Here is a 27,728-nt window from a genome sequence, read left to right on the forward strand (position 1 = left end):
TGCTGTGGTATGGAAATGAACCTGCAATAATTCTGAGGTCTACCTGTACTCAACAGGTAGACTTGTATGTCGAAGTGCCAACATACAAGTAAGCACAAAATACAATTGGAAAACTTCAAGAAAAAGAAGATAAGAGAATCTAAGTTAATGTTAAATGACAGAAGTACCCATCTTTGTATTTCACATCATATAAGCTATTAAAAGTTTCCCAAAGTAGATGAAATTTTTAAAACTCTAAGTATTTAGGGTTAACAGGTTTAAACGTATTCGAAAGGGCAAAACTATGTTTATAAAAACAATATCACATAGGATGAAGTGACCAGAAAATGAAAAAGAGTGACCAATAATAAATTTCAATATCAAGTAAGTCTTTACTAACCCTTATATGCATATACACATATATTTCTGGGTTAATTCATAAATGTACCCAAAGATAAGGAACTAAATATCCCTTAATGATTAAAACAAGTTACTTAACTGTGAATATTAGTACAACCTAGGTCTCAGATTAAATAAATTTGTATATACTGCCCTCATGGGGCAATAATATGTAGTTCATTAAAATATAAGCAGGAAATGTAGTGGACACCGTGGAGACAATTTATTCCTACTAATCCTAGCCAATGAAGGAGCATCACTGGTTTGACTAATAATGTAATGAGCCATCTAAAAATCACTCAAAAGTATACTTCTATCTATGCCAAGTCTCCTTCCTGGTTGGAGTTAGCCTCGAATTCTGATAGGTGTTGGGAATGTTAGGTGACCTGGATCAAAGATTCCATGCACAGAAAATTCAAAAGTTGATATAATTCATGCATGATTAATCAAATCAGCCCTTAAATGCCATTACATAATGCTTCTTTTTTCTCTTTTTGGTCAAATTGCATTTTTACTACCAATCTCAAACAGTAGCATTTATAAAAGAGAAAGATTTAAAGAAAATGACTTACAATAACACATGTTGGGACTTCACGAAGAGAATATTCTGTTTTATTAGGAGGATCTTGATTCTTTATCAGCTCATAAATAGCAGGATAGGATAACAAGTTCACCAGTGCTAAAAAAGACTAGAGAGAAAGAAAACAAGCATTTAAATGATTCTTTTTTGTCAACCACATCCATGGAGAGTTATTAATGAAGTTTCGTATCTGTATGACTTTGAGGGCTAATTTTTAAATATACCTAATTCCCATAAGTTGGAAATATGTTACATATATGATAAGTACAGTTAACATGCACAGCAATAATCTATAAGCTGACAACGCATGACGTAACAACCATTACATACATATATGAAATTTGGAATATGCTTTAAAATATCATGTATCTCTTAAAAGTTTGGTTCTGACAAAAATTCAATAATCCATCTTTCTCATTCTTTGCACTGTCATATCCAACACGTAAAAAAATGCAAGAGAATAATACTTACGGACTCTGGGGCAAGATAATAAATTCTATATATTTTTGCCCTCAGACCATGAGGCTATCTTTTAACTACATTCACTGAAAATCCAACTAACCTAAATATGATAGCTAATTTTTAAAAGCCATGGCTTTTCCTATCAAAGCTAACTCACTTGCTGGTGCAATTTTACCAATCTCTCCATGAAATATTTAAGCTCTTCACTCTCATTGCATCTTATTAAACACAACTAGAATATTTTTCTCAGGCACATTCATTCTTGTGCTCCCTAGTTCAAAAGCATGCTGTGGTTGCCCATCACTAAGCATTAAATCTAAACTCCTTAGCATGGCTTTCAAGGCACTTCTCAAATTGACACGCTTCTACTCTTCATAGTCTCAAAAGCCTCATTTCCTAGTATTCCTCAGCATGAAGTCGCCACTTCAGTCAATCAAATATGCCTGTGGTCTCCTTCAACTGACTGCCACCTATACGTACTTTTTTGTCCTAGTAACACACTTCTCCTGCCCTCCACTTACTCATTAGCCCACTTGATATGCTTTCAAAATATGTCACGTCTTTTCTGAAGACTTTCCAATTAACTCCATTCACATCCAGAAGCCCTATATTCTGCCAATACTTATATCTTTTGCTTGCATTATATTAATTGTACTCACTTATAACTGTAAAGTTTTCTGCTTTACATTTTCACTATAGTATGCACTATAGAAAAGGAAGAAAAAAATTGCCAAGGAAAGAATGTTTGAGAAATATGTCTATTAATTATACATAAAATGAACTGCAGAAAAATTGGAGGGTTCACCTAGGAAACTATTGTATGAACTTCTCTAATCACCATGTATTAACTAGAAAGATGATTAATAAAACAGATTTCATTACAGATTTATTTTTAATCCAATCTAGTTTATCCTGGGAATATAGATGAACCAAAAAATACAAGGTAATAATGCTTTGTAATTTAAATCTGCAAACATGTTTTAATGTCCTTAATATTAATCCAGCAATATTTGGATTCTATCAAGAATAAATCCTTTATTTTATGTTTACAGAATCTTTTCTACCATAATCATAAAAGATTACAAAAAAGCCTTTAAAACGTCTATTTAGGTAGAGAAAGAAATATAATCTTTATAAATCACATATAGCAATAGTATATTGAGCATTTTTATATTATTTATGCATGAAGAATTCAGTTCACGATTATGGAACTTCTCTTTACGTAAGAAATAAAATGATGTGGACCACATACAATCAAATAAAGGTAAGGTGTGACATGCTACTCTAAGCAAATCAAGTAAAACTTTAGGTAAAAATAATTCAACAACTGTATTCAAACTAAAACAACCTGAACAGAATTTTAAAGAAGGTTGAGAAGATTTCAGCAGCTTGTTTCTAGAAGAAATACATTCATTTCTCACACATTGGGCATTTTAAAAGATGTTAGCTTACTGCAAAATTGTGATGTATTAAGCATTTCTGGAATAAAAAATATATAGAATGTAATTGTTGGCTCCCACAAACACACATTGTAAGATGTCGCTAATATCAGACATTAATTATCTTAAAATTTATAGTAGCACAAAACATAAATCTGTGTCATCAATGTTTTGAATAGAAGAATGAGACTTTATGCAATAATGATAAGGAAACTAATGAAAAGTCAAAGTTTGATATATTTTTAAGACTAAAGTATAAAATTAATTCTCCAAGTCAAGAAGTTTTCTTTTAAATTAAAATCTTTCAGGTTGATATTGATCTTCTATTCACTTATTTATTCACTAAAAATATTTTAGTGTCAGCTGCTTATCAGTAATTGTGCCAAATGCTAACAATAAAAATATGAATAAAGGCATGGTCCCTGCCCTCAAGGACTCATAGTGTAGTGCAGGACAAAATACACTATTAAATAACTTAAAATAGTGCCTAAATGTTCTGATGTTAGTACAATATGGAGAGCAATGGGGTGATATAAGGATGACACTCTTCAGCAATGTAGAGAGAGGTGAGAGGTAAGTCTGTATAAGTAGCAGGCAGGCAGGCCGGCAGGCAGAGATGTGCTGTTAATGAGCTCTATCTCTATCCTATAGCGAAAAAAAAAAGGGGGCAAAGTATTTTCAGAAAAGTAGTGGGGATTAAATTTTACATTTTAAATAGAAGGTTCTAAAGAAAAAATGGTTTTGAGGGTAGACAATATAAGGGAATAAAGAAACAAATTAGAATTTGGAAGTTGTAAGACTGTCAGAGATACATTACACCTATTAGAACACAGATGTATTGAAAACATGTCCAATAGACAGTATGATCAAATAGTTACTCAAAAGGTTAGTGTTCAGGGAATACATGCCTTAGGAGTAAAGGAAAAGTCAGTGAACACTATGTGTATGAAGTATTCTATTCTTTAAAGTAGTATGGACAAGAAGGGGAGAGGGAAGACTGAATAGTGATAAAAAATTTTTATCACTCTTAATAATCATTTCCAAAAATCACATTTGGATTTGTTACTTCTCTTTAGTTTGTTCTGTTTCACTGATTTCTGCTCTAATGTTTATTATTTCCCTTGTTGCATTGGTTTTGGGTGTAATTTGCTCTTCTTTTTCTACTCCCTTTGAGTGGAAACTTGAGTCAATAATTTTAGATCTTTCTTATTTTCTAATATAAATATTACAGTTAAAAATATCCCTCTTAGGACTGCTTCAACTATAACCACAAATTCTGATGTATTTTTATTTGCATCCAATTTGAAATACTTCCTAATTTCCCTTGTGACTTCTTTGAGCTACAAGTTATTTGTAAGTACGTGGCTTAATTTCCAAATATCTTTTTTTCTAGTTTCTAATTCTTGATTTTTAATTAATTTCATTGTGGTTATAGAATATACTTCATATTATTCCAATTATCTTAAATTTATTTAGACTTGTATTTAGCCCAACATGGTCTATCTTTGAGGACATGCCATGTGTTCCTGAAAAGAATGCATATTCTGCAGTCGCCAAGTATAATATTGTATAAATATCAAGTGGTTAATAGTGGTATTCATATCACATAATTCGAGAGCTCTTGATCTGTTCTATCAATTGCTAAGAGAAATGTTAAAATCTTCAACTCTGATAGCAGATTTGCCTATTTCTTCCTTAAATTCTATTTCAATACTACATATATTTTAAATATTTTATTAGGATCATACTGATTTATGATTATATCTTTCTGGTGTTTTGACCATATTCATATTATCATTATAAAATGTGTCTCTTAATCTGATAGTTTTTCTTTTTCTTTATCTCTGACACTAAATGTGGCCATGTCAGTTTTCTAATGTATATTGCTTCTCTATATATTTTTTTTTCCATCCAACTTATCTTTATCTTCAAAGTGAATTTCTTCTAGAACTCTGCCACCTGCCCCAGAGAGCCTTCTCTGCGCCTACAATTATCTCCCCTGCCATCCCTCCATAACACCCAGTATCCTGACCTTTACAATAATCACTTTCAAAGATTTTCTTGTGGTTTTACTTCTCAGGTGTACATATCCAGACACTATAATTTTGTCTTTCCAATTTTCAAGACTTGATGTGTCATTTAAAACTTCTTTTAATCTACAGGCATTCATCTTCTCCCTCTCCTTTCTTTTCATTTCGTCTGTTGACAAGCTCAGGCCATTTGACCTGTAAAGTTTTAAGCAGTCTGGATTTTAGAAAGTACACAGTCAGGCAGCAGTTCAGCCTGTTCTTCCATCCTTTGGATATATGCAGTTTCCCTATTCTGCAAACTGGCAGCTGAATCCAAAGGCTTGATCAAGTTAGATACCTTGGTAAGACTAGAGATGGTGGTTTATTCTTTCATTAGAGGGCACATTAATAAGGTTTAACCATTTCTATTTTAGTGATGTTAATGTGGCTCAGTTAATTCTTGCAGACTGCAAATGGTGACATTCTAATTCCATCATTTAAAAAAAAATATATTAGTTGGGATAATTCATGAAAAAGAGGCACTACCTTCACCTACTATTTGGTTACCCAGTGGTGGAGTTCTGATATGGTTTGGCTGTTTGTCCCCACCCGAATCTCACCTCAAATTGTAATCCCTACATGCCAAAGAAGGGACCTGGTGGGAGCTGACTGGATCATGGGTGCAGTTCCCCCATGCTGTTCCCATGATAGTGAGTTCTCCCGAGATCTCATGGTTTAAATGTGTTTGGCAGTTCCCCTTCACTCACTGTCTCTCCAGCAGCCATGTAAGATGTGTGCCTTGCTTCCCCTTCGCCTTCCTCCCAGAATGTAAGTTTCCTGAGGCCTCCCCAGACAAGTGGAACTATGAGTCAATTAAACCTCTTTTCTTTATAAATTACCCAGTCTCAGGTAGTTCTTCATAGTAGTATGAAAATGGGCTAAAACAAGTTCATACAGGAACGGCATAATAAATGCTGTTATTTTAGTAAACAAGTTTCAAAATACTGAATTGATTCTCGATCATCCTCTGAGCATAACCAATTATAAAAAATATTATTTAATAGTTTTGCTTTCATATCCACACTATGCATCATGACTAATTAAACATACCAACGCTGATAATACTTTCTACCATTTATTGAGTGCCTACTATATGCCAAACATTCTGCCATATACTTTTATAAATTACCACAGTTCGACATGCTAAAAATTATGATAAATATATTATCATCTTTAACACTGGTTAACTACATTTTCCTACCACCTAAAATGTAATTTCATTTTGTTTCTAATTATAGTTCAGTAGAGATCGTTATCAACAACCTGCAACTTAGGTGATGTTAAGCTACCTGTAAATAAAATGAATCAGAACATATTTATTTTATTATCTAAGTGTCCACAGAAAAAATAAAGTTAATTTCTTTTTTACTGGTAAATGTTATTGAAATCTGACATATATATATACACACACACACACACATATATATACATACACACACGTGCGCATATATATTTGCCACTTGTGTGCTGTTTTTAGTTCTTTAATTTATTTTTATTTCAATAGGTTTTGGGGAAACAGATTGTATGGTGCTTTTAGTTATTTAATTTATTTTTATTTCAATAGGTTTTTGAGGAACAGATAGTGTCTGGTTACATGAATAAGTTCTCTTAGTGGTGATTGCTGAGACTTTGGTGCACCATCACCTGAGTAGTGTACACTGTACCCAGTGTGTAGTCTCTTATCCCTCACCACCCCCAACCCTTTCTCCTGAGTCCCCAAAGACTGATGTACCATTCTTATGCCTTTGTGTCCTCATAGCTTAGCTCACACATATGAGTGAGAACATACAATGTTTGCTTTTCCATTCCTAAATATTTCACTTAGAATAATAGTCTCCAATTCCATCCAGGTTGCTGGATGTTGCTGGAGTTGATTTTTGCATAAGGTGAAAGATGAGGATCCAGTTTCATTCTTCTACATGTGGCTTGCTAATTATCCCAGCACCAGTTTTTGAATAGGGTGTGCTTTCCTCACCTTATGCTTTTGTTTGCTTTATCAAAGATCAACTGGCTGATCTCTTTATGGCTTTGTAGTATCCCATGGGGTGTGTGTGTGTGTGTGTGTACATATATATACCATATTTTCTTTATCTACTCATTGATTGATGTGCATGTGGGCAGTTCCATATTTTTGCAATTGCAAATTGTGCTGCTATGAACATGTATTTGCAAGTATCTTTTTTTGTATAATGACTTCTTTTCCTCTGGGTAGATACCTAGTACTGGGATCACAGGATCAAATGGTAGATCTACTTTTAGTTCCTTAAGGAATCTCCACGCTGTTTTCCATAGTGGTTATACTAGTTTACATCCTCACTGACAGTGTAAAAGTGTTCCCTTTTCACTGCATCCACGCCAATATCTTTTTTTTTTTTTTTTTTAATGGCCATTCTTGCAGGAATAAGGTGGTATCACATTGTGGTTTTGATTTGCATTTCCCTAATAACTAGTGATATTGCACATTTTTCCATATGCTTGTTGCCCACTTGTATATCTTCTTTTGAGAATTGTCTATTCACGTCGTTAGTGATAGGGTTGTTTGTGTTTTTCTTGCTGATTTGTTTGAGTGCTTTGCAGATTCTGGATATTAGTCTTTTGTCAGATGCATAGATTGTGAAGATTTTCTCCCACTCTGTGGGTTGTCTGTTTACTCTGCCGATTATTTCTTTTGCTGGGCAGAAGCTTTTTAATTTAATTAAGTCCCATCTATTTATCTTTGTTTTTGTTGCATTTGCTTTTGAATTCCTAGTCATAAAGTCTTTACCTAAGCTAATGTCTAGAGGGGTCTGGTTTTTCTGATGTTATCTTCTAGAATCCTTATGGTTTCAGATCTTAGATTTATGTCTTTGATTGATCTTGAGTTGATTTTTCTATAAGGTGAGAAATGAGGATCCAGTTTTATTCTTCTACATATGGCTTGCTAATTAACCCGGCACTATTTTTTGGACAGGGTATACTTTCCTCACTTTGTTTTTGTTTGCGTTGTCGAAGATCAGTTGGCTGTATTTGGCTTTATTTCTGAGTTCTCTATTTTTGTTACATTGGTCTATGTGCCTATTTTTATACCAGTACCATGCCGTAGCCTTGTAGAATAATTTGAAGTTGGGTAATGTGATGCCTCCAGATTTGTTCTTTTTGCTTAGTCTTGCTTTGGCTATGTGGGCTCTTTGTTGGCTACAAATATATTTCAGGATTGTTTGTTCTAGTTCTGTGAAGAATTATGGTGGTATTTTGATGGGAATTGCATCGAATCTGTAAATTGCTTTGGGCAGTATAGTCATTTTCACAATATTAATTCTACCCATCCATGAACATGAAATGTCTTTCCATTTGTTTGTGTTATCTGATTTCTTTCAGCAGCGTTTTGTAGTTTTCCCTGTAGAGGTCTTTCATGTCTTTGGTTAGGTATATTCCTAAGTATTCTATTTATTTATTTATTTTTGCAGCTATTGTAAAACAGGTTGAGTTTTTTATTTGATTCTCAGCTTAGTGTTCATTATTTCTTTTTTCCTGCCAGGTTTGGTTTTGGATTATTCGTTTCTCTAGTTCCATCAGGTGTGACACTAGATTGTATATTTGTGCTCTTTCAGGTGTTTTGATGTAGGCATTTAATGCTATAAACTTTCCTCTTAGCCCTGCTTTTGCTGTATCCTAGAGGTTTTGATAGGTTGTGTCACTATTATCATTTGGTTCAAAAATTTTTTAATTTCCATCTTGATATCATTGTTGGTCCAATGATCACTCAGGAGCAGGTTATTGTTCTTAATTTGTGCTCTCTATTTCACTGAAAATTTTTCATTTCATATCCTGTATCATGTTTTTTATTTCCTTAAGTTGGACTACATTTTTCTCTGGTGCTCCTTGATTAGCTTAGGAATCAACCTTCTGGATTCTTTTTCTGGCAATTCAGAGATTTTGTCTTGGTTTGGATCCATTGTTGATGAGCTGCTATGATCTTTTGGGGTGTTAAAGAAACGTGTTTTGTCACATTACCAGAATCGTTTTCTGGTTCCTTCTCGTTTGAGTAGACTATGTCAAAGGGAAGATGTGGGATTCAAGGGCTGCTATTCAGATTCTTTTATCCCAACACTACTTGATGTAGTGTTTTCCCCTTCCCCTAGGAATGGGCTTCCTGAGAGCTGAACTATGGTAACTGTTTTTGCTCTTCTGGGTCTAGCCACCCGGCAGAGCTACCAGGCTCTGGGCTGCTAGTGGGGAGTGTCTGCAAAGGGTCTTTTGATGTGATCCATCTTCAGGTCTTGCAACTATGGATATCAGTACCTGCTCTGGTGGAGGTGGCAGGGTAGTGAACTCTGTGAGGCTCGTTGGTTGTGTTTTTGTTCAGTGCGCTGGTTTTGTGCTGCTTGGCCTCCAGCCAGGAGGTGGCAATTTCAAGAGGGCATCAGCTGTGATCCTATAGGGAGGATGCAAACTTGCCCTAGGGACACCTGGTTAAGTATTCAGGATTCTCAGGCAGTGGGCAGGGCCATAGAGTTACCAAGAGATTATGACCTTTGTCTTCCGCTACCAGGGAGGGTAAAAAAAGACCACCAGGAGGGGGCAGAGAGAGGCGTGTCTGAGTTCCGCCTCTCCTTGGGCAAGGTTTGCTGTGGCTGCTGTGGGAGATGGGTGAGTGGTTCCCAGTCCAGTGGAGTTATATTTCCAGGGGGATTATGGCTGCCTCTCCTGAGTCATACGAATCGCCAGGGAAGTAGGGAAAGCTGGCAGTCACCAGCCTCACCATGCTCTCATGCAGCTGGCAGTCCTAAAGGCCGCTCTCACTCCTACCTTGCCCCTCAACAGCACCAAGTCTATTTCCAGGCAGCCGGTGATCAGGGCTGAGAACTTGACCCAGACCACAAGCCTCTCTGTTGAGAAAGCAAGCAGACTCACAGTTTTTCCATATCTCAGTGAGCCTGCAGCAGTGATCCCGTTCCTTCAAAGGGTCTGTGGATTCTGTCATCTTTCCTAGCATGTTCCTGTGGTAGTTCTTGAAGCAATCATTCACGATGTAAGTCTCCACACAATGTTTTGCCTGTCTGAGCAGGAGTTGCAAGCCAGTCCTACCTCCCATCCACCATCTTAATTCTAAAGTTAATTTCTTAAAGACAGCACATAGTTGTATCTTCCTTTTTTATTCACTCTGAAAATCTGTATTTTAATTAGAATAGTTCATTTGCATTTAGTGCAATTATTGATATGGATGCATTTAGAGCTACTATTTTCCTATTTGTTTTCTTTTTTCCCCATCCATTTCCTGTTCTTTTATTCTTTCCTCTCCACCTTATTCTGGCTTTTTAATTGTAAAATTTATGTATGAGCTATACCTCTTTGCACTAATTTTTAGTGCTTTCCTAAGGAAGTACTGTGCAATAGAACTTTCTGTAATGATAGAAATATTATATAATCTGAATTTCACAATATGGTAACCACTAGCTACACGGGCCATTGACCACTTAAGATAGGACTAATATAATTAAGGAACTGAATTTTTAATTTTAATTAATACAAGTTTACATAGCTATGCAGGGCAATTGTCTATGAATGTTTAACAGTACAGCCATAGAGGAAGCTAGGGAGGGAAGATGAAGGACAGGGACTGGAATGGAAGTAAATTTCTGAAGGTACCTAGTTATATATTGAAACTACATAACTGCTTTCCACAACTTAAAAGACCAAATGAGATTACAAATGAAAAAAGAATCCTTAGGAAATAAGACTTAGAGACTAGAAGCTGGACCCTAGGGCTGTTTATTACAACGAGCTGTCATTTCTAGGTCTTTCTGTGTATAGATTAGCAGAATACAAAATATTTTTTAAAAGTAATCCTTAGTTTATACTGACATTTCTATTGCAAAGTCAAACAAATTGAATAAAATCCCTGTAATCTTCTATTTTAATTATAAATATTTCCAAGGCATTAGGAATATTGTGCCACTTTATATAAAATGAGAGGAACTTGAACCATACAGATTGATTTACCATTATACAATTCCCCTGTCCTTTATGCTACAGCTATCCCATGCACTATTTTATTTCTAAGTACAAAATAAACCCCAGTATGCGTCATAATTTTGTTTTAAAAAATCAATCAGATGTATTTAGAAGAAGTTAAAAGGAAAAATAACAGGCTTCTATACTCACTTACTTATGTGCAATTCCCTGTTTCCATCCAACTATTCATCTGGTAGCACTGTCTTTCAACATGAAGAATTTTCTTTATCATTATTTGAAAGGCAGGTCTGCTGACAAATATTTTCTTAGCCTTTGTTTATTTTAAAATTTCTTTCACTTTCATTACGGGAGTAAATTTAACTATATGTAGAATTCTAAATTGACTGCTTCTGTTTACTTTTCCATTCAGCACATTTAAGATGCTGTATTGCCTCCTGGCTTCCACTGTTGTAATGAGATATGAAAAAACTTTTCTGCTAATCTCTTACATGGAATGTGCGATTTTCCTAAACTTCTTTCAAACTTTTCTCTTTATCTTTGGCTTTTAGCAGTTTGTCTATGATGAGCCTTACTGTAGCTTCCTTTTTATTTTCATTCTCTACATAAATTCTCTGAGATTTAGTATGATTTTTATCTATAAATTTCTACTTGTCAACAAATTTGAAGATTTTCCACTATTATTTAGTCAAATGTATTTCTGATATTCCAATTACGTACATGTTAAACATTTTGACATGCTCTCACAAATCACTGAAGTTTTTCTTTTATTTCATTCTCTGTTCTTCAGACTGTATAATTTATATTGCTCTCACTCAAGTTCACTACTTTTTCTATCCTGTGTAAATCTGTGAAGGCCACGTAGAAATTTTTATTTCATGTAAGTTTTTTTTTAATTCTAGAAGGTCTATCTGGTTCTTTTACATAGTTTTATTTCTCTACTGTGATTTCTAATTTGTTTATTCATTATAAGGATATTTTCCTTTATATTCTATTTATAACAACTGCTTTAAAATCCTAAATTCTTCATTTCATAATCAATCTGTATTAGTTGCCTCCTTCTCAAGTATGAATCAAATTTCCTTTTTCTTCGTATGTCTAGTGATTTTGGATTGTATCCTATACATTGTGAGATATGCCATAGAGTTCCTGGATTCTATTATACTCCCTGACAAAGAGTACATTAAAAAAAAAAAAAAAAAAAAAATTAGCAGTTACATTGGCCAGATTCAAACTGAACCTCTAACACCTGTGGTAGGTAGCATCTGATATTTCTGTAGAGTTCACATGCATAGTTGAATTATTAGTCACATTTCTGGGCAAAGTATATACACAGAGTTTGGAGTGTCCCCTCTGTGGATCTATTTTCCAGGGATCCCCTTTAATTTTCCACCTGCTGTGTACTCCTAAGCTTTCTATTTGGTTCTCCAAGCATTTTAGATTGTCGATTTCTATCAGTGGAGCACAAATTTCTGACCTTAACCAAAAATCTGTTAAATCCAGAATCTCAAGAAATACCACTCTATTCATCCATACATTAACTTCCTTCTATTTTCTGCCTATTTTTGATCATTCCAATGCTTTTAGCTACTTGATGTTTACATTTTTTTCCAGAATTTGTGTTTTCTATGGGAGCAAACTAGTACAGAAAGAGGAACTTCTGAACATTGGAGTGTTTTGCTTTTTAAGCAATTTTATGACATCTTTTGAACAAAAATTGTCTAAGCTACCATACAATCAAAGTTAGAAACCGTCACTTTCTTTGGAAAATATGTTAAATGTAAAAAGTCATTGAATTGTGATAGAACATTAGGTGGCTGATTTTTTAAAATTTTGTGACTTTAAGTGATAGCATCTTCTCTCTGTCTGCCCTTCCTTCAAATATTCCTGACAATTTTCTATTAGATTCAAGCTATAGGGCAAAACATTTCTTGGATTTTTATATTGATTGGTTGGTTGGTTGGTTTTTGTTTGTTCCAGTGATTTGATTTTTTGTAACATGTCTGGTACATTATTACTCTTCATGAAGGGAGAAAAACTTTAATAAACATAAAGTAAAAGAAAATCATTCTTGCAAAATATTATTCCCATGAAATACTGGGATTTCTATTATTTGCTAAACTTATTTTGAAAATAAAAAATACTAATTTGAAAATTAAAGAGGAGAAATAAATACATTAAAAAGTCTGCTGGTTGTAACTGAATATGGATAAAGTATGAATGAATTCATTTCTGTGAAATGCTTCTCAAATCTGTGTATTATTAGCCAAATGACTTCTTACCTTTTGACAGCTTCGGTCAATAGGATCCACGGGAGTAGTTCTGGGATGGGTTACCCTAACATCATCTCTTCCATATTCCAGATTGGACCATAATTCAGTTATAAGTTCATTAATAAACCCTAAAAAGAATTATTACTTCAAGTCATTTATAGCGTAATATTTCTTTGGATGATGAAGGAAAGATATGATGATCCCACTGACAAATCTGGTCTACTTTGACAGAAGACACATACTTGCATCTTATATAAGCAATAATCTCTTCTTGGTAGAAATTATATCTGCTATTGTTAATATACTTTTATGATATTTCATTATCGTAAAACTCTGTAATAACTAAATTCTGAGAGACTATTTCCCTGGAAGACTGCGGAATTTTGAGTCCCAGCTTCTTCACTTTGGCCAGTAACTTCTCTGAGCATGTTTTCTGAAACATAAACAGGTTTATACTTTGCTCTGCAAATCAGCCAGCAAAGTAAGGCAGTCTGAAATCAGGTTGTGTTTTTCAGAGGTGAGGGGAGAGAAAGAGGTAACAGGAGGCCAGGTAGGCATCCAAAGAGTGTATGCGCCCTTATTCCAATGTAACTAATTTTTTTTTTTGTAATTCTACACACTAAGAATGATTCTGCATTTCATACGACTTTTGCTTCAACCTAGTCTTTAAATTCTTATGAGTCATACTATACAACTAAATGAAAATGAATATAAAACCCAATTATCAAATTAGTCTATTAAAAAATCAAGTAGAAAAATCATCTGGAAAAGTGTAAAACACAACATTTAATCATAAAATAAGGAAGTTCATAACAACAATATTAGATCAGAAAGGGTCTTCTGGTATGAGAGAAAAAATATGGGCTCTAAAACTGAGAATATTAGAGTTTAAATTCCAAATATGCCAGTTTATTAGCTGTTCATCCTTGCAAAAATCCCGCGACTTCCTGGAGCCTTAGTTCTCCCATTTGAAAATTGAAATAATGATGCCATATTCCACGATTGCCATGAAGTATCAACAGGACAATATATGTGAAGTTCCTAATATAGTACCTAAGACATTGGAGAAGCTCAAAAAACTGTCGTCTTCCTCCTGTACTTTGAAAACTACACTTACTCCTCTCATGAAAAGTTTGAGACTATCATGCTCAGAAGCTTAATGACTTTACGAAGGGTGAGATCTGAGGTTACATTTAGTCTCCAAACACTTCAGTTAATGTGCTCTGAATACTACACTACATGAATTTTATTCTAAGTAGAAGAATAAAAATTAGTGGTTCAGTTTAGGATAATTTTTTTTTTTTAACCAAGAAACATGTTTCATAATACAAGTAGTCCAGATTAGTTCAGCCAAAAAACAAATTTAAAATATACTATAGGAAAAGTATTTGTATTTAAAGAGAGAATCAGTAGTGATCACTCATGTTATAATTCAACTCTAAGCCTTGAAAAAAATATTGTCATAGCATCTCTATCAGGGATTATATCTTGTTCAGAGCTCAGATAACCTTAATATAAGACATATTGGCTGGGTGTGGTGGTTCACACCTGTAATCCCAGCACTTTGGGAGGCCAAGGTGGGCGAATCACCTGAGGTCAGAGTTCAAGACCAGCCTGGCCAACACGGTGAAACCCCATCTCTACCAAAAATACAAAAATTAACCAGGCGTGGTGGTGGGTGCCTGTAATCTCAGGTACTTAGGAGGCTGAGGCAGGAGAATCACTTGAACCCAGGAGGCGGAGGTTGCAGTGATCTGAGACTGTGCCATTGCACTCCAGCCTGGGCAACAAAAGTGAAACTCTCTGTCTCATTTAAAAAAAAAAAAAGACATATTAAATTTCCAATGTTTTAACTTCTTACAAATCAAATGGACAAGGAAGAATATATATTTACTGCCAACTTCAAAGATAATGTGAAAGCCAGGGTGGGACAAATGATTTCAAGAAGAAAAGAGGGAGCAAGGGAATTAGGAAATTTTATGTAAATGAGTGTAAACTTTGAAGCATATATAAGCCACTGACAATGAGCATTAGATAATCCTATCAGATGGGACTGTACTGAGAGAAGATGATATTCTTCTGATTTATAAGATGAAGGAAGATTCTTAAAGCATTAAGTACGTTTCTCCTGAGTTCATTATTTGCCTTTGGTTCAAGGCAAGAGAACAAGGTTGTATACATTTCACAGAAACACAAAACTATTGGAATTTGATGGAAGAAGAAAGACAAAAAGAAAATCCTGTAACTTTCTTTTACATAAGGTCTAACTTAGTAAAAAGAATTTTAGAGTAAATATCCTGATACTTGATTGTGCCAGTTAAATTTTCAGTTGGCTTGCTCATTTTATGTTTAAAATAATTCTAATTCTAATGAAAAGAAACATTTACCTGACTTTTTTAGTGCAACGCCACCTGCTGCTGTTGATGCCACTTGTGTAACCAAAACTCCATAGCCAAATTTTTTATGCCTGCTGACCTAACAACATAAATATGGAACAGCAATGAGAAGCAAGAAAACATGGCATGCTAACTAGACATTCCTTCAAGATGGTAAGAATTGCAAAAACAAACTCTGAAAAATATTTTAAAATCATACCTAAGATCTTAAAAAGCCCAAAACTCTAGGGATATTTAGTATGACAGAAAAAAAGCTGATTCCAACCCAGTGACCTTTGGCCTTTTACTGTTTGAGTAAAGACTAAAACACATTGCAAATTTATTTAATAGTAAAATAATAGAATGCCTCTACAGATATTTTTGTTTCCTTTAAAATGTGAGGCCTAAACCTTCACTGACATATACATTTAGACTCAACAGGTTTCCTTCTCTAGGAAAACCACCCAGTTTCACTACATCCAGATGTTTGATATCATAATTATAAAACATAAGATAATTAACTGCATTCCTCAATTCCATCTGGTTATTTGCAATTCTGTAAATACAGCCACAGACACTAATATCAACTCTCTAATGTTTTCCTAAAAAAAAAAAAATCAAGTTGACTATTACAATGCTATATGGTTTTTTAATTGAGGCTTAATAACTTCTTCATACACAGAAAACAGAAGGATGCTCTTAATGGCTTTTGCAACTACAAAAACTCCCTTTGCCTGTGGCAGATGGTAATTCATACCTGTAATTTTTTTGCATATCGGTTGAACATAAATGTCATACATTCATTGATAGCACCTGTTCTTTGAAGAAGTAGTAATCCTTTGGGGGTGGCAGCAAAATGTAGTAAATCATCTAGCAAATTATCTTCCCAAGCCATACTGAAATAGGTAAAAGAAAGTTAGAGCTTTTTTTAAGATACTAAAAACTGAAAACAAAGACTATGTCTTAGCTGAGCTTAACCCTGTTTACAATTAAAGCTACACAGTACATATTGGTTGCAAACTAATCAATAAAGGTTTAAAATTAAATAAAAACATGGTTTCTTTGGTAGTGAATTCTTTTATTCCTACATTTTCTATACCTATAAGTTCTCTTCACTGAATTAAAAAAAATGTTAACTGCATATGTCAGCATTTTTATTATACCTAGGTTCTCTCATCAACAAACTAATTTCATTCTATTTTCCTATTAATATTCTGCTGTGCGTGAATTCTCCGAACCTCAACTCCCCATAAAAATTCTTGAAGATAACATTGGAAAAACTCTTCTGGGCATTAGCTTATGCAATTCATGACTAAGACCCCAAAAGCAATTTCAACAAAAACAAAAATAAATAAATGGGACATAACTAAACTAAAAAGCTTCTGCAAGGCAAAAGAAATAAGTAGAGTCACCACAACCCAGAGTGGGAGAAAATATTCACAAACTATGCAATGTCTAACAAAGGACTAATTTCTAGAATCTACAAAGAAGTCAAAGAAATCAGCAAGAAGAAAAAACAAATAATCTCATTTAAAAGTGGACAAAGGACATGAAGAAACAATTCTCAAAACACACAAACAGCTGACAAGCAGTCGAAAAAAAAAATGTTCAACATCACTAATCATCAGGGAAATGCAAATTAAAACCACTTACTCCTGCAAGAAAAAAAGGCCATAATTAAAAAGTCAAAAAAACAATAGATGTTGGTATGTATGTGGTGGGACTCTTTTACACTGCTGGTGGGAATGTAAACTAGTACAACCAATATTGAAAACAATATGGAGATTCCTTAAAGAACTAAAAGTAGAACTACCATTTGATTCAGCAATCCCACTGCTGGGTATCTACCCAGAGGAAAAGAAGTCATTACATGAAAAAGCCACAGGCAAAAGCATGTTAATAGGAGCACAATTCACAATTGCAAAGATATGAAACCAATCTAAGTGCCCATCAACCAATATGTGAATAAAGAAATTGTGGTACATATACACCATGGAATTCTACTTGGTCATTTTAAAAAAAGGAAATAATGTCTTTTGCACCAAGCTTGATGGAGCTGGAGTCCATTTTTCTAAGTTAAGTGACTCAGAAATAAAAAAACAAATATCATGTTTTCACTTATAAGTGGGAGCTAAGCTCTGAGGATGCAAAGGCACAAGCATGATATAATGGACTTTGGGGGTACAGGAGGAAAATCTGGAAGGGGGGTAAGGGATAAAAAATGACGTATTGGGTACAGTGTATACTGCTTGAGTGATGGATGCACAAAAAGCTCAGAAATCACCACTGAAGAATGTATCCATGTAACCAAAAGCACCTGAACCCTGAAAACCATTGAAATAAAAATCAAAATAATAACTATTGAAACTAAAAATGAAAATTAATGATTAAAAAATGAGATCTAAAAATTACCTCAAAAATAAACTATAGAAATGTTTTTTCTCACCCTTTAATGCAAAAAAAAAAAAAAAAAAAAAGCAGCTAATTGTGTGATAACTATATTAGAAAATAAATTATAGCAAATGTTTAGGGAATTAACTATTTGTTGAACCATTACACCATTAAGGAAATGCAGAAGGCTTTTTGTTTGATTGTTTTGTAAGCTAAACTATACCTACCTTAAAAAAAATTCAAATTCCACTTCAACATCTCTTTAACAAAGAATAGCCCTTCAAGTTCTCCCTAATTACCATTTTAGACTATGCCAATACTCGATTAAAACATAAGGACAGAACCCAGAAAAATATGTTGCCAGAGTTTAGTTCAAAAAATCTATTTTCCCCATTAATCTGACTCTATATCCTACTGATATCTGTAAAGGAACATGGAGACATCTTCATTAAAATTTGATATAAATACTGATTTAAATAATTTTCCAAAGTCAAAACCTAATTGAAATGCACTCCCAACACATTTAGAAAAATCATATTTTAAATATAAATACACTTCATTGGTACTTGAGAAAATATTATTTCTACTGAACTCTCCAGTTAACTTTCCAACTTTAGTATTTAGTAATTCTCTAAATTTTCTGGAAACATGATAATAAGTCACTTTTCCTAATCTAAGATGTAAAACCAGAATGAAACAAGTATAATAAATATTGTTAGATTTTTAAAAGGCTATGAGTATTGTATGATCTCTAAAGTTCTTCCAAACTAATTTTCCTTGAACCTGTATATATACATTTACCATCCAGTAAAACATTTTTGCCATAGTATTCTATTATATTTTAATAAATTTTAAATTTATTTCAGTAAATATAATAAATAGATGACTTTCATCAATTGTACTTACATGTTTTGGGATTCCTGGCTTACTGAAGAAACAGAATCAGAACCCTCTACTGGAGTAGGAATTCTTTCTGATAGCAAACTTGTCTAAAAAAATAGCAGAATAATTTATATTATTTTTCTTACTGATAGCACTACCCATAAGATTTCCTATGCTGCATCTTTGTTTAATCCTTAATGTTATTAAAATCAAAGTTATCTTCAAATTTTAAATTATCTAGTTGTTAATTAAATATTATGTGACATATTTTACAAATAAACCATATTAAATGGGGGTAAAAGACTTAGTTGTCCATTGATATATACATATATGGCTATTGCTACATTACAATCTCTAGTATCCACAATGAAAACCCAGCTGTCTCTAAAAATTACTTTAAAATAACTCCCAAACAGTGTTAGTCTATGTAAGGAAAATTAACCTAAAGCCTCATCTAGGAGAAGAAAAGAATCTGCAGTACCCATTTAAGTCTTAGAACTTTGTCCCACTGGGAAAGGAGATACTGCAGTCAACCTGTGCCAAATTAAGATGCATTATCTTCCCTAGAGTACTGTGATGCTAAAGAAGTCATATTTGCCCAGTTAACTATCTCATCCAAAGTACAACACTAAAATGGTGCTTACATTTGAAATGAAGATTTGCAGGGAGGAAAAACGAAGCTTGAAAATACTTACCTTTTTCCATGCCTTTGCTATAGATTCATGCAAATTGTAAGTGATTAACACCTGCAAGCCTTCGCATGTACTATATATCTGACGACACACAGAAATAAAAGCTCCTTTAACCACAGGCAACATTTGTGATCCAGAAAATATAGAAATATCTTCATCAAGAAGTTTTTTCGAAAACTGGGCAATTATATGAGCACCTGTAGAACTAAAAGATGATACCTGAAAGTGATTCCAAGGTTGTATTAATCTTGACTTCATAAAGCTATACCAAAAAGGCTAGTCTTGTCACAAAAACTCTTCATTTGCTTGGATCCCTTTTAGTCCTCCTCTAACTTTTCTCAGATATGTCAATATTCATGTTCCCACCCATGCGCAGATGTCCAGCAATGAGAACAATTTCGGTGGGATGGAAGGAAAAAATATAGAGACAGTGAAAAAGCAGCAAAACTTTACAATTAAAAGATTATGGACGCATTGAGACCACGGCCATGTAGATAAATACTGTCAATTCTATAGTGAAAACATAATCCTAAATGCTCCATTCCTAGCACTTACTGACACATTCCCCATCCCGTTAACAGGACTTAGTTCCCCTATATCAAAGGCTGAGAAATTTTTTTTCTTTGAGATGGAGTCTCACTCTGTCACCCAGACTGGAGTGCAATGGCGCGGTCTTGGCTCACTCCGCCCTTCGGGTTCAAGCAATTCTCCTGCCTCAGCCTCCTGAGTAGCTGGGATTACAGGTACATGCCACCATGCCTGGCTAATTTTTGTACTTTTTTAGTAGAGACAGGATTTCACTATATTGGCCAGGTTTCACCATATTGGCCAAGCTGGTCTCAAACTCCTGACCTCAGGTGATCCACCTGCCTCGGCCTCCCAAAGTGCTGAGATACAGGTGTCCGGCCAGCTGAGACACTTTTAAAAATAATAATAGATAATAATAATAGATAAGTACTTAATAAATGCTCAGAATTTACACAAGTTCAATGGTGTGCATTAGATTATTGTAGTTACAGGTCCTAATATTTTCCCCCATGCCACTGATTTGTTGGAAAACAGTCATGTTTATTTGGATAACTGCTTTACCATGCTTTACCATGGTGTCATTTAACTTTTTTCTCTAGTTCTCCCTATAAAGTGATCATTAGATCTAGAAGATTATTTAGATTTAAGTTTAATTTCTTTTGTTTTCTTTCCTTTTTTTTCCTTGGTAAAATAACTTCATAGTTGGTTGCCGCTGTCTACCTCCTACTGAATGAAGCACTATCTGGATGTCCCAATTTTAGTGGTGCTAAAGATCATTGGTCAGATGGTATCATCCTGACCTCTCTAGTATGTAGTCCTCCCCATCAACCTTTCACCTAATGATTTAGCATTCATTAATGATCATTTCCTACATCTACTATTTCATTAAGGATTATCAAATTATGATTTTTCTGATTATATCATTTATCTTGCATTTATTAGCTAGAATTCTTCTGTGAAGAACTTTTCCTCATTCATGTTTTAGTTGCACTAAAATACAGTTTGTACAGAAAAGGCTAGAAAAAATGCTTAAATTTTCTTTTTATCAACTTGCATACTAATAAATTGGTGTCCTAGCAATTTCAGCAGGTAACTGATAAAGTTTATTTTTTGTTTGTTTTCTATTTCAGTGCCTTTTCAAACGCATGCATTTTTTATATACTTTATGTATGTCAATCATTGTAGTCAGTATTTTTCTGATTCTCAAATTGTCCATCTTAAGCCAGTAGGAGGCCCCTTCTGGTTGGCTCTGGGGTCCTTTTGACACTATCCCATTGGTCTTAGATTGCTTCTAAAACGGTAAGATATCCCAGGATCATCCTCCACACTTCCTGGCCCAGACCCAGAATCAGCCACTCCTGTCTCTTCTTAGAACAAAAAGATATTTAGACAATACAGATAACAGCTCACAGTGAAGCAGTTGCTACTATTCCACTGATAGTGCTGGGAAAAATATAACTTAAGAAAAAAAAAAGTTCATAATTTTATTTTTATTATGAAGATTCAGGTTTCTTATTTAACTTTATACTTTTATCTTTTTCTCTTACATTGAAAATCTTAGTTCCTTATAACACTACTATAATTACTTATTTGCTCTATAATTATGTATAACAATTTCAAAACAGCAACAGCAATATTACTTCTAAACATATACTAAATGCAGTTTAAGATTACTTTGAGGATGTTTTTCACCTTAGAATATATCCCACTGGAAATTATCAATCAAAATTAGATTATTTGAAGTAATTCTTTTCTCTGCATGAATATGTCACTAACTTGATTTATATCTAAATTTACTAATACCTTTGTTTGCAGCTTTTAAATATTGTGGCTTCATTTTTTTTTTTTTTTTTTTTTTTTTTTTTTACATTTAGTACATAAACAACAAGATGAGTCCAAAGTCAAATCTAGGTATAATTAAGGTATAATCCTAGATATCTTGGTTCCATATCTGTTTCTCCACATTTTTCTCTCCCCTCTCCTAATATTAACCATTTTCATTAGTTTTCACTTTGTCCATTCATCAGTCTCTTTTAAAAACACAAACAAATATGATCATTCATATTTCTTTGTACCATACAAAAGGTAGCATTCCATTAACATTCTTCTGTTTTCCTTTATTCACTTAACAACATATCCTGAAAATAACTCTACAGAAACACACAAAAAGATTCCCTTTCACAGACAGCTCAGTGCTCCATTGTGTAAACATAATTCAATCAACTAGCCTCTTATTGAACATTTGAGATTATTTCAGTCTTCCATTAATATAAATAATCAGAATCTATAGTTTTAACTGGACAAAGAAGATTCAGAAGAAAATCTAATATTTTATGCCTTCTCTGTTTAACTTCAAATGTGAGGGAGACTTTCTTTAATATTAAAAGAAAGAAAGAGAGAAAAAGAAAGAGAGAGAGAAAGAAGAAGGAGAAAGAAAGGAAGAAAGGAAGAAAGGAAGAAAGGAAGAAAGGAAGAAAGGAAGAAAGGAAGAAAGGAAGAAAGGAAGAAAGGAAGAAAGGAAGAAAGGAAGAAAGAAAGAAAGAAAGAAAGAAAGAAAGAAAGAAAGAAAGAAAGAAAGAAAGAGGGCCAGATGCAGTGGTTCATGACTGTAATCCCAGCAGTTTGGGAGGCCAAGTTGAGTGGATCACTTGAGGTCAGGAATTCGAGACCAGCCTGGACAACATGGCGAAACTCCATCTCTACTAAAAATACAAAAATTAGCCCAGCACGGTGGCACACACCTATACTCTCAGTTACTCTGTAGGCTGAGGCAGGAGAATCACTTGAACCTGGGAGGTGGAGGTTGAAGTGAGCAGAAATCCCACAACTGCATTCCAACTTGGGCAGCAGAGTGAGACTCCATCTCAAAAAAGAAAAAAAAAAAAGAACCCAAATCTCACAAAGATAATGATTGGGAAAAATCTGACTACATGTAAATTAATAATACCTATATAGAAAAAAAAAAACTTAAATAGAGTTAAGTGGTAGACAATAAAAAGAAGTCTTGGAACTCATGACAAAGAATTAGTCTTCCAAATTTTAAAAACAGTTGTTATTCATAAAGACCTCTAGTTAAACATGGCAGACTGAACATATACATTCACTGCTCCCTCCATAAATACTAAAACTCAAAAGTAAAAGAATTTTCCAGTAGGCAATAAAACCACCAAAGACAAGGAGAATGGAAATGATGTGGTAATAAAATTTTAGAACCTGGAAATCAAAATAACAAGCAGTAATTCGGGACATAGAAAAACCTCAATTATCAGCCACAATATGAAAAACAGAATAAACCTGATTCATCTTACAGAAACTCTCAAAAACACACGGTGGGTGGGAGGGCATGCCTAAGATGGCCAAATAGGAAGAGCTCCAGCCTCCAGATCCCAGCGTGAGAGACACAGAAGATGGGTGATTTCTGCATTTTCAACTGAGGTACCGGGTTCATCTCATTGGGGAGTGCCGGACAATTGGTGCTGGTCAGCTGGTGCAGCCCAACCAGTGAGAGCTGAAGCAGGGTGAAGCATTGCCTCACCTGGGAAGCACAAGGGAGAAGGGAATCCCTTTTCCTAGCCAAAGGAAACTGAGACACACAACACCTGGAAAATCGGGTAACTCCCACCCTAATACTGTGCTTTACCAAGGGTCTTAGCACACCAGGAGATTATCTCCCACACCTGGTCCAGAGGGTCCCATGCCCATGGAGCCTCCCTCATTGCTAGCACAGCAGTCTGAGATCTAACTGCAAGGCGGCAGCGAGGCTGGAAGAGGGGTGCCCGCCATTGCTGAGGCTTCAGTGGGTAAACAAAGTCACTGGGAAGCTCGAATTGGGTGGAGCCCACTGCAGCTCAAGGAGGCCAGCCTGCCTCTGCAGACTCCTCCTCTGGGGAAAGGGCATAGCTAAACAAAAAGCAGCATAAACCTCGACAGAGGTAAATGCTCCTGTCTGATAGCTTTGAAGAGAGCAGTGGATCTCCCAGCATGGAGGTTGAATGGACAGACTGCCTGCTCAAGTGGGTTCCTGACCCCCGAGTAGCCTAATTGGGAGACATACCCAACTAAGTGCAGACCAATACCTCACACCTCACATGGCTGGGTACACCTCTGAGACAAAGCTTCCAGAGCAAGAATCAGAAAGCAACACTCACTGTGCAGCAATATTCTATCTTCTGGAGCCTCTGCTGCTGACACCCAGGCAAACAGGGTCTGGAGGGGACCTCAAGCAAACTCCAACAGACCTACAGCTGAGGGTCCTGACTGTTAGAAGGAAAACTAACAAATAGAAAGGACACCCACACCAAAATCCCATCAGTACGTCACCATCATCAAAGACCAAAGGCAGATAAAACCACAAAGATGGGGAAAAAGCAGGGCAGAAAAGCTGGAAATTCAATAAGTCTGAGCGTATCTCCCCCTCCAAAGGAAGGCAGCTCATCGCCAGCAACGGAACAAAGCTGGACAGAGAATGACTTTGACGAGTTAAGAGAAGAAGACTTCAGTCGATCAAACTTCTCAGAGTTAAAGGAGGAACTACATAACCAGCGCAAAGAAACTAAAAACCTTGAAAAAAGAATGGATGAATGGATAACTAGAATAATCAATGCAGAGAAGGCCTTAAAAGAACCGATAGAGATGAAAACTATAACACGAGAAATACATGACAAATGTACAAGCTTCAGTAATCGACTCGATCAACCGGAAGAAAGAGTATCAGCGATTGAAGATTAAGTGAATGAAATGAAGCGAGAAGAGAAGTGTGGAGAAAAAAGAGTAAAAAGAAACGAACAAAGCCTCCAAGAAGTATGGGATTATGTGAAAAGACCAAATCTACATCTGATTGCGGTGCCTGAAAGTGAGGGGGAAAATGGAACCAAGTTGGAAAACACTCTGCAGGATATCATCCAGGAGAACTTCCCCAACCTAGTAAGGCAGGCCAACATCCAAATCCAGGAAATACAGAGAATGCCACAAAGATACTCCTCAAGAAGAGCAACTCCAAGACACATAATTGTCAGATTCACCAAAGTTGAAATGAAGGAAAAAATCTTAAGGGCAGCCAGAGAGAAAGGTCGGGTTACACACAAAAGGGAAGCCCATCAGACTAACAGCAGATCTCTCGACAGAAACTCTCCAAGCCAGAGAGAGTGGGGGCCAATACTCAACATTCTTAAAGAAAAGAATTTTCAACCCAGAATTTCATATCCAGCCAAACTAAGTTTCATAAGTGAATGAGAAATAAAATCCTTTACAGACAAGCAAATGCTTAGAGATTTTGTCACCACCAGACCTGCCCTACAAGAGATCCTGAAGGAAGCAATAAACATGGAAAGGAACAATAGGTAACAGCCATTGCAAAAACGCGTCAAAATGTAAAGTCCATCAATACTAGGAAGAAACTGCATCAACTAGCAAGCAAAATAACCAGCTAGTGTCATAATGACAGGATCAAGTTCACACATAACAATATTAACCTTAAATGTAAATGGACTAAATGCTCCAATTAAAAGACACAGACTGGCAAACTGGATAAAAAGTCAAGACCCATCAGTTTGCTGTATTCAGGAGACCCATCTCACATGCAGAGACACACATAGGCTCAAAATAAAGGGATGGAGGAAGGTCTGCCAAGCAAATGGAGAACAAAAAAAAGCAGGGGTTGTAATACTAGTCTCTGATAAAACAGACTCTAAACCATCAAAGATCAAAAGAGACAAAGAAGGCCATTACGTAATGCTAAAGGGATCAATTCATCAGGAAGCACTAACTATCCTAAATATACATGCACACAATACAGGAGCACCCAGATTCATAAAGCAAGTCCTTAAAGACTTACAAAGAGACTTAGACTCCCATACAATAATAATAGGAGACTTTAACATCCCACTGTCAACATTAGACAGATCAACGAGACAGAAAGTTAACAAGGATATCCAGGAATTGAACTCAACTCTGCACCAAGTGGACCTAATAGACATCTACAGAACTCTCCACCCCAAATCAACAGAATATACATTCTTCTCAGCACCACATTGCACTTATTCCAAAATTGACCACATAGTTGGAAGTAAAGCACTCCTCAGCAAATGTACAAGAACAGAAATTATAACAAACTGCCTCTCAGACCACAGTGCAATTAAACTAGAACTCAGGACTAAGAAACTCAATCAAAACCGCTCAACTACATGGAAACTGAACAACCTGCTCCTGAATGACTACTGGGTACATAACGAAAGAAGGCAAAAATAAAGATGTTATTTGAAACCAATGAGAACAAAGATACAACATACCAGAATCTCTGGGACACATTTAAAGCAGTGTGTAGAGGGAAATTTATAGCACTATATGCCCACAAGAGAAAGCTGGAAAGATCTAAAATTGACAACCTAACATCACAAATAAAAGAACTAGAGAAGCAAGAGCAAACTCATTCAAAAGCTAGCAGAAGGCAAGAAATAACTAAGGTCAGAGCAGAACTGAAGGAGATAGAGACACAAAAAACCCTCCAAAAAATCAATGAATCCAGGAGCTGGTTTTTTGAAAAGATCAACAAAATTGATAGACCGCTAGCAAGACTAATAAAGAAAAAAAGAGAGAAGGATCAAATAGATGCAATAAAAAATGATAAAGGGGATATCACCACTGACCCCACAGAAATACAAACTACCATAAGAGAATACTATAAACACCTCTACGCAAATAAACTAGAAAACCTAGAAGAAATGGATAATTTTCTGGACACTTACACTTTCCCAAGACTAAACCATGAAGAAGTTGAATCCTTGAATAGACCAATAGCAGGCTCCGAAATTGAGGCAATAATTAATAGCCTTCCAATAATAGCCTTCCAATGAAAAAAAAGTCCAGGACCAGACGGATTCACAGCCGAATTCTACCAGAGGTACAAGGAGTTGGTACCATTCCTTCTGAAACTATTCCAATTGATAGAAAAAGAGGGAATCCTCCCTAACTCATTTTATGAGGCCAACATCATCCTGATACCAAAGCCTACAGAGATACAACAAAAAAAGAGAATTTTAGACCAATATCCCTGATGAACATCGATGCAAAAATCCTCAATAAAATACTGGCAAACCGAATCCAGCAGCACATCAAAAAGCTTATCCACCATGATCAAGTGGGCTTCATCCCTGGAACGCAAGGCTGGTTCAACATATGCAAATCAATAAACGTAATCCAGCATATAAACAGAACCAAAGACAAAAACCACATTATTATCTCAATAGATGCAGAAAAGGCCTTCGACAAAATTCAACAGCCCTTCATGCTAAAAACGCTCAATACATTCAGTATTGATGGAATGTATCTCAAAATAGTAAGAGTTATTTATGACAAACCCACAGCCAATATCATACTGAATGGGCAAAAACTGGAAGCATTTCCTTTGAAAACTGGCACAAGACAGGATGCCCTCTCTCACCACTCCTATTCAACACAGTGTTGGAAGTTCTGGCTAGGGCAATCAGGCAAGAGAAAGAAATAAAGGGTATTCAGTTAGGAAAAGAAGAAGTCACATTGTCCCTGTTTGCAGATGACATGACTGTATATTTAGAAAACCCCATTGTCTCAGCCCAAAATATCCTTAAGCTGATAAGCAACTTCAGCAAAGTCTCAGGATAAAAAATCAATGTGTAAAAATCACAAGCATTCCTATACACCAATAACAGACAGCCAAATCATGAGTGAACT

General features: G+C 35.2%; 1 protein-coding gene across 5 annotated transcripts in view; it reads right to left on the bottom strand.

Moving 5' to 3' along the window:
- The window catches only part of LOC105465516 (TBC1 domain family member 32), a 227,177-nt gene that overhangs the window by 140,924 nt on the left and 58,525 nt on the right, over window positions 1–27,728 (bottom strand). For all 5 annotated transcript variants that reach the window (XM_071096373.1, XM_071096370.1, XM_071096374.1 and 2 more), the window contains 6 exons: window positions 19,497–19,698; window positions 18,826–18,908; window positions 16,286–16,424; window positions 15,541–15,628; window positions 13,163–13,281; window positions 951–1,067 (listed from right to left, as the gene is read on the bottom strand). In XM_071096373.1, coding sequence (XP_070952474.1) covers window positions 951–1,067; window positions 13,163–13,281; window positions 15,541–15,628; window positions 16,286–16,424; window positions 18,826–18,908; window positions 19,497–19,698 — 748 coding nt within the window. The remainder of the gene's footprint in view (window positions 1–950; window positions 1,068–13,162; window positions 13,282–15,540; window positions 15,629–16,285; window positions 16,425–18,825; window positions 18,909–19,496; window positions 19,699–27,728) is intronic.

The sequence above is a fragment of the Macaca nemestrina genome, chromosome 5 (genome assembly GCF_043159975.1).
Source record: "Macaca nemestrina isolate mMacNem1 chromosome 5, mMacNem.hap1, whole genome shotgun sequence".
NCBI classification, from domain to species: Eukaryota; Metazoa; Chordata; class Mammalia; order Primates; family Cercopithecidae; genus Macaca; species Macaca nemestrina.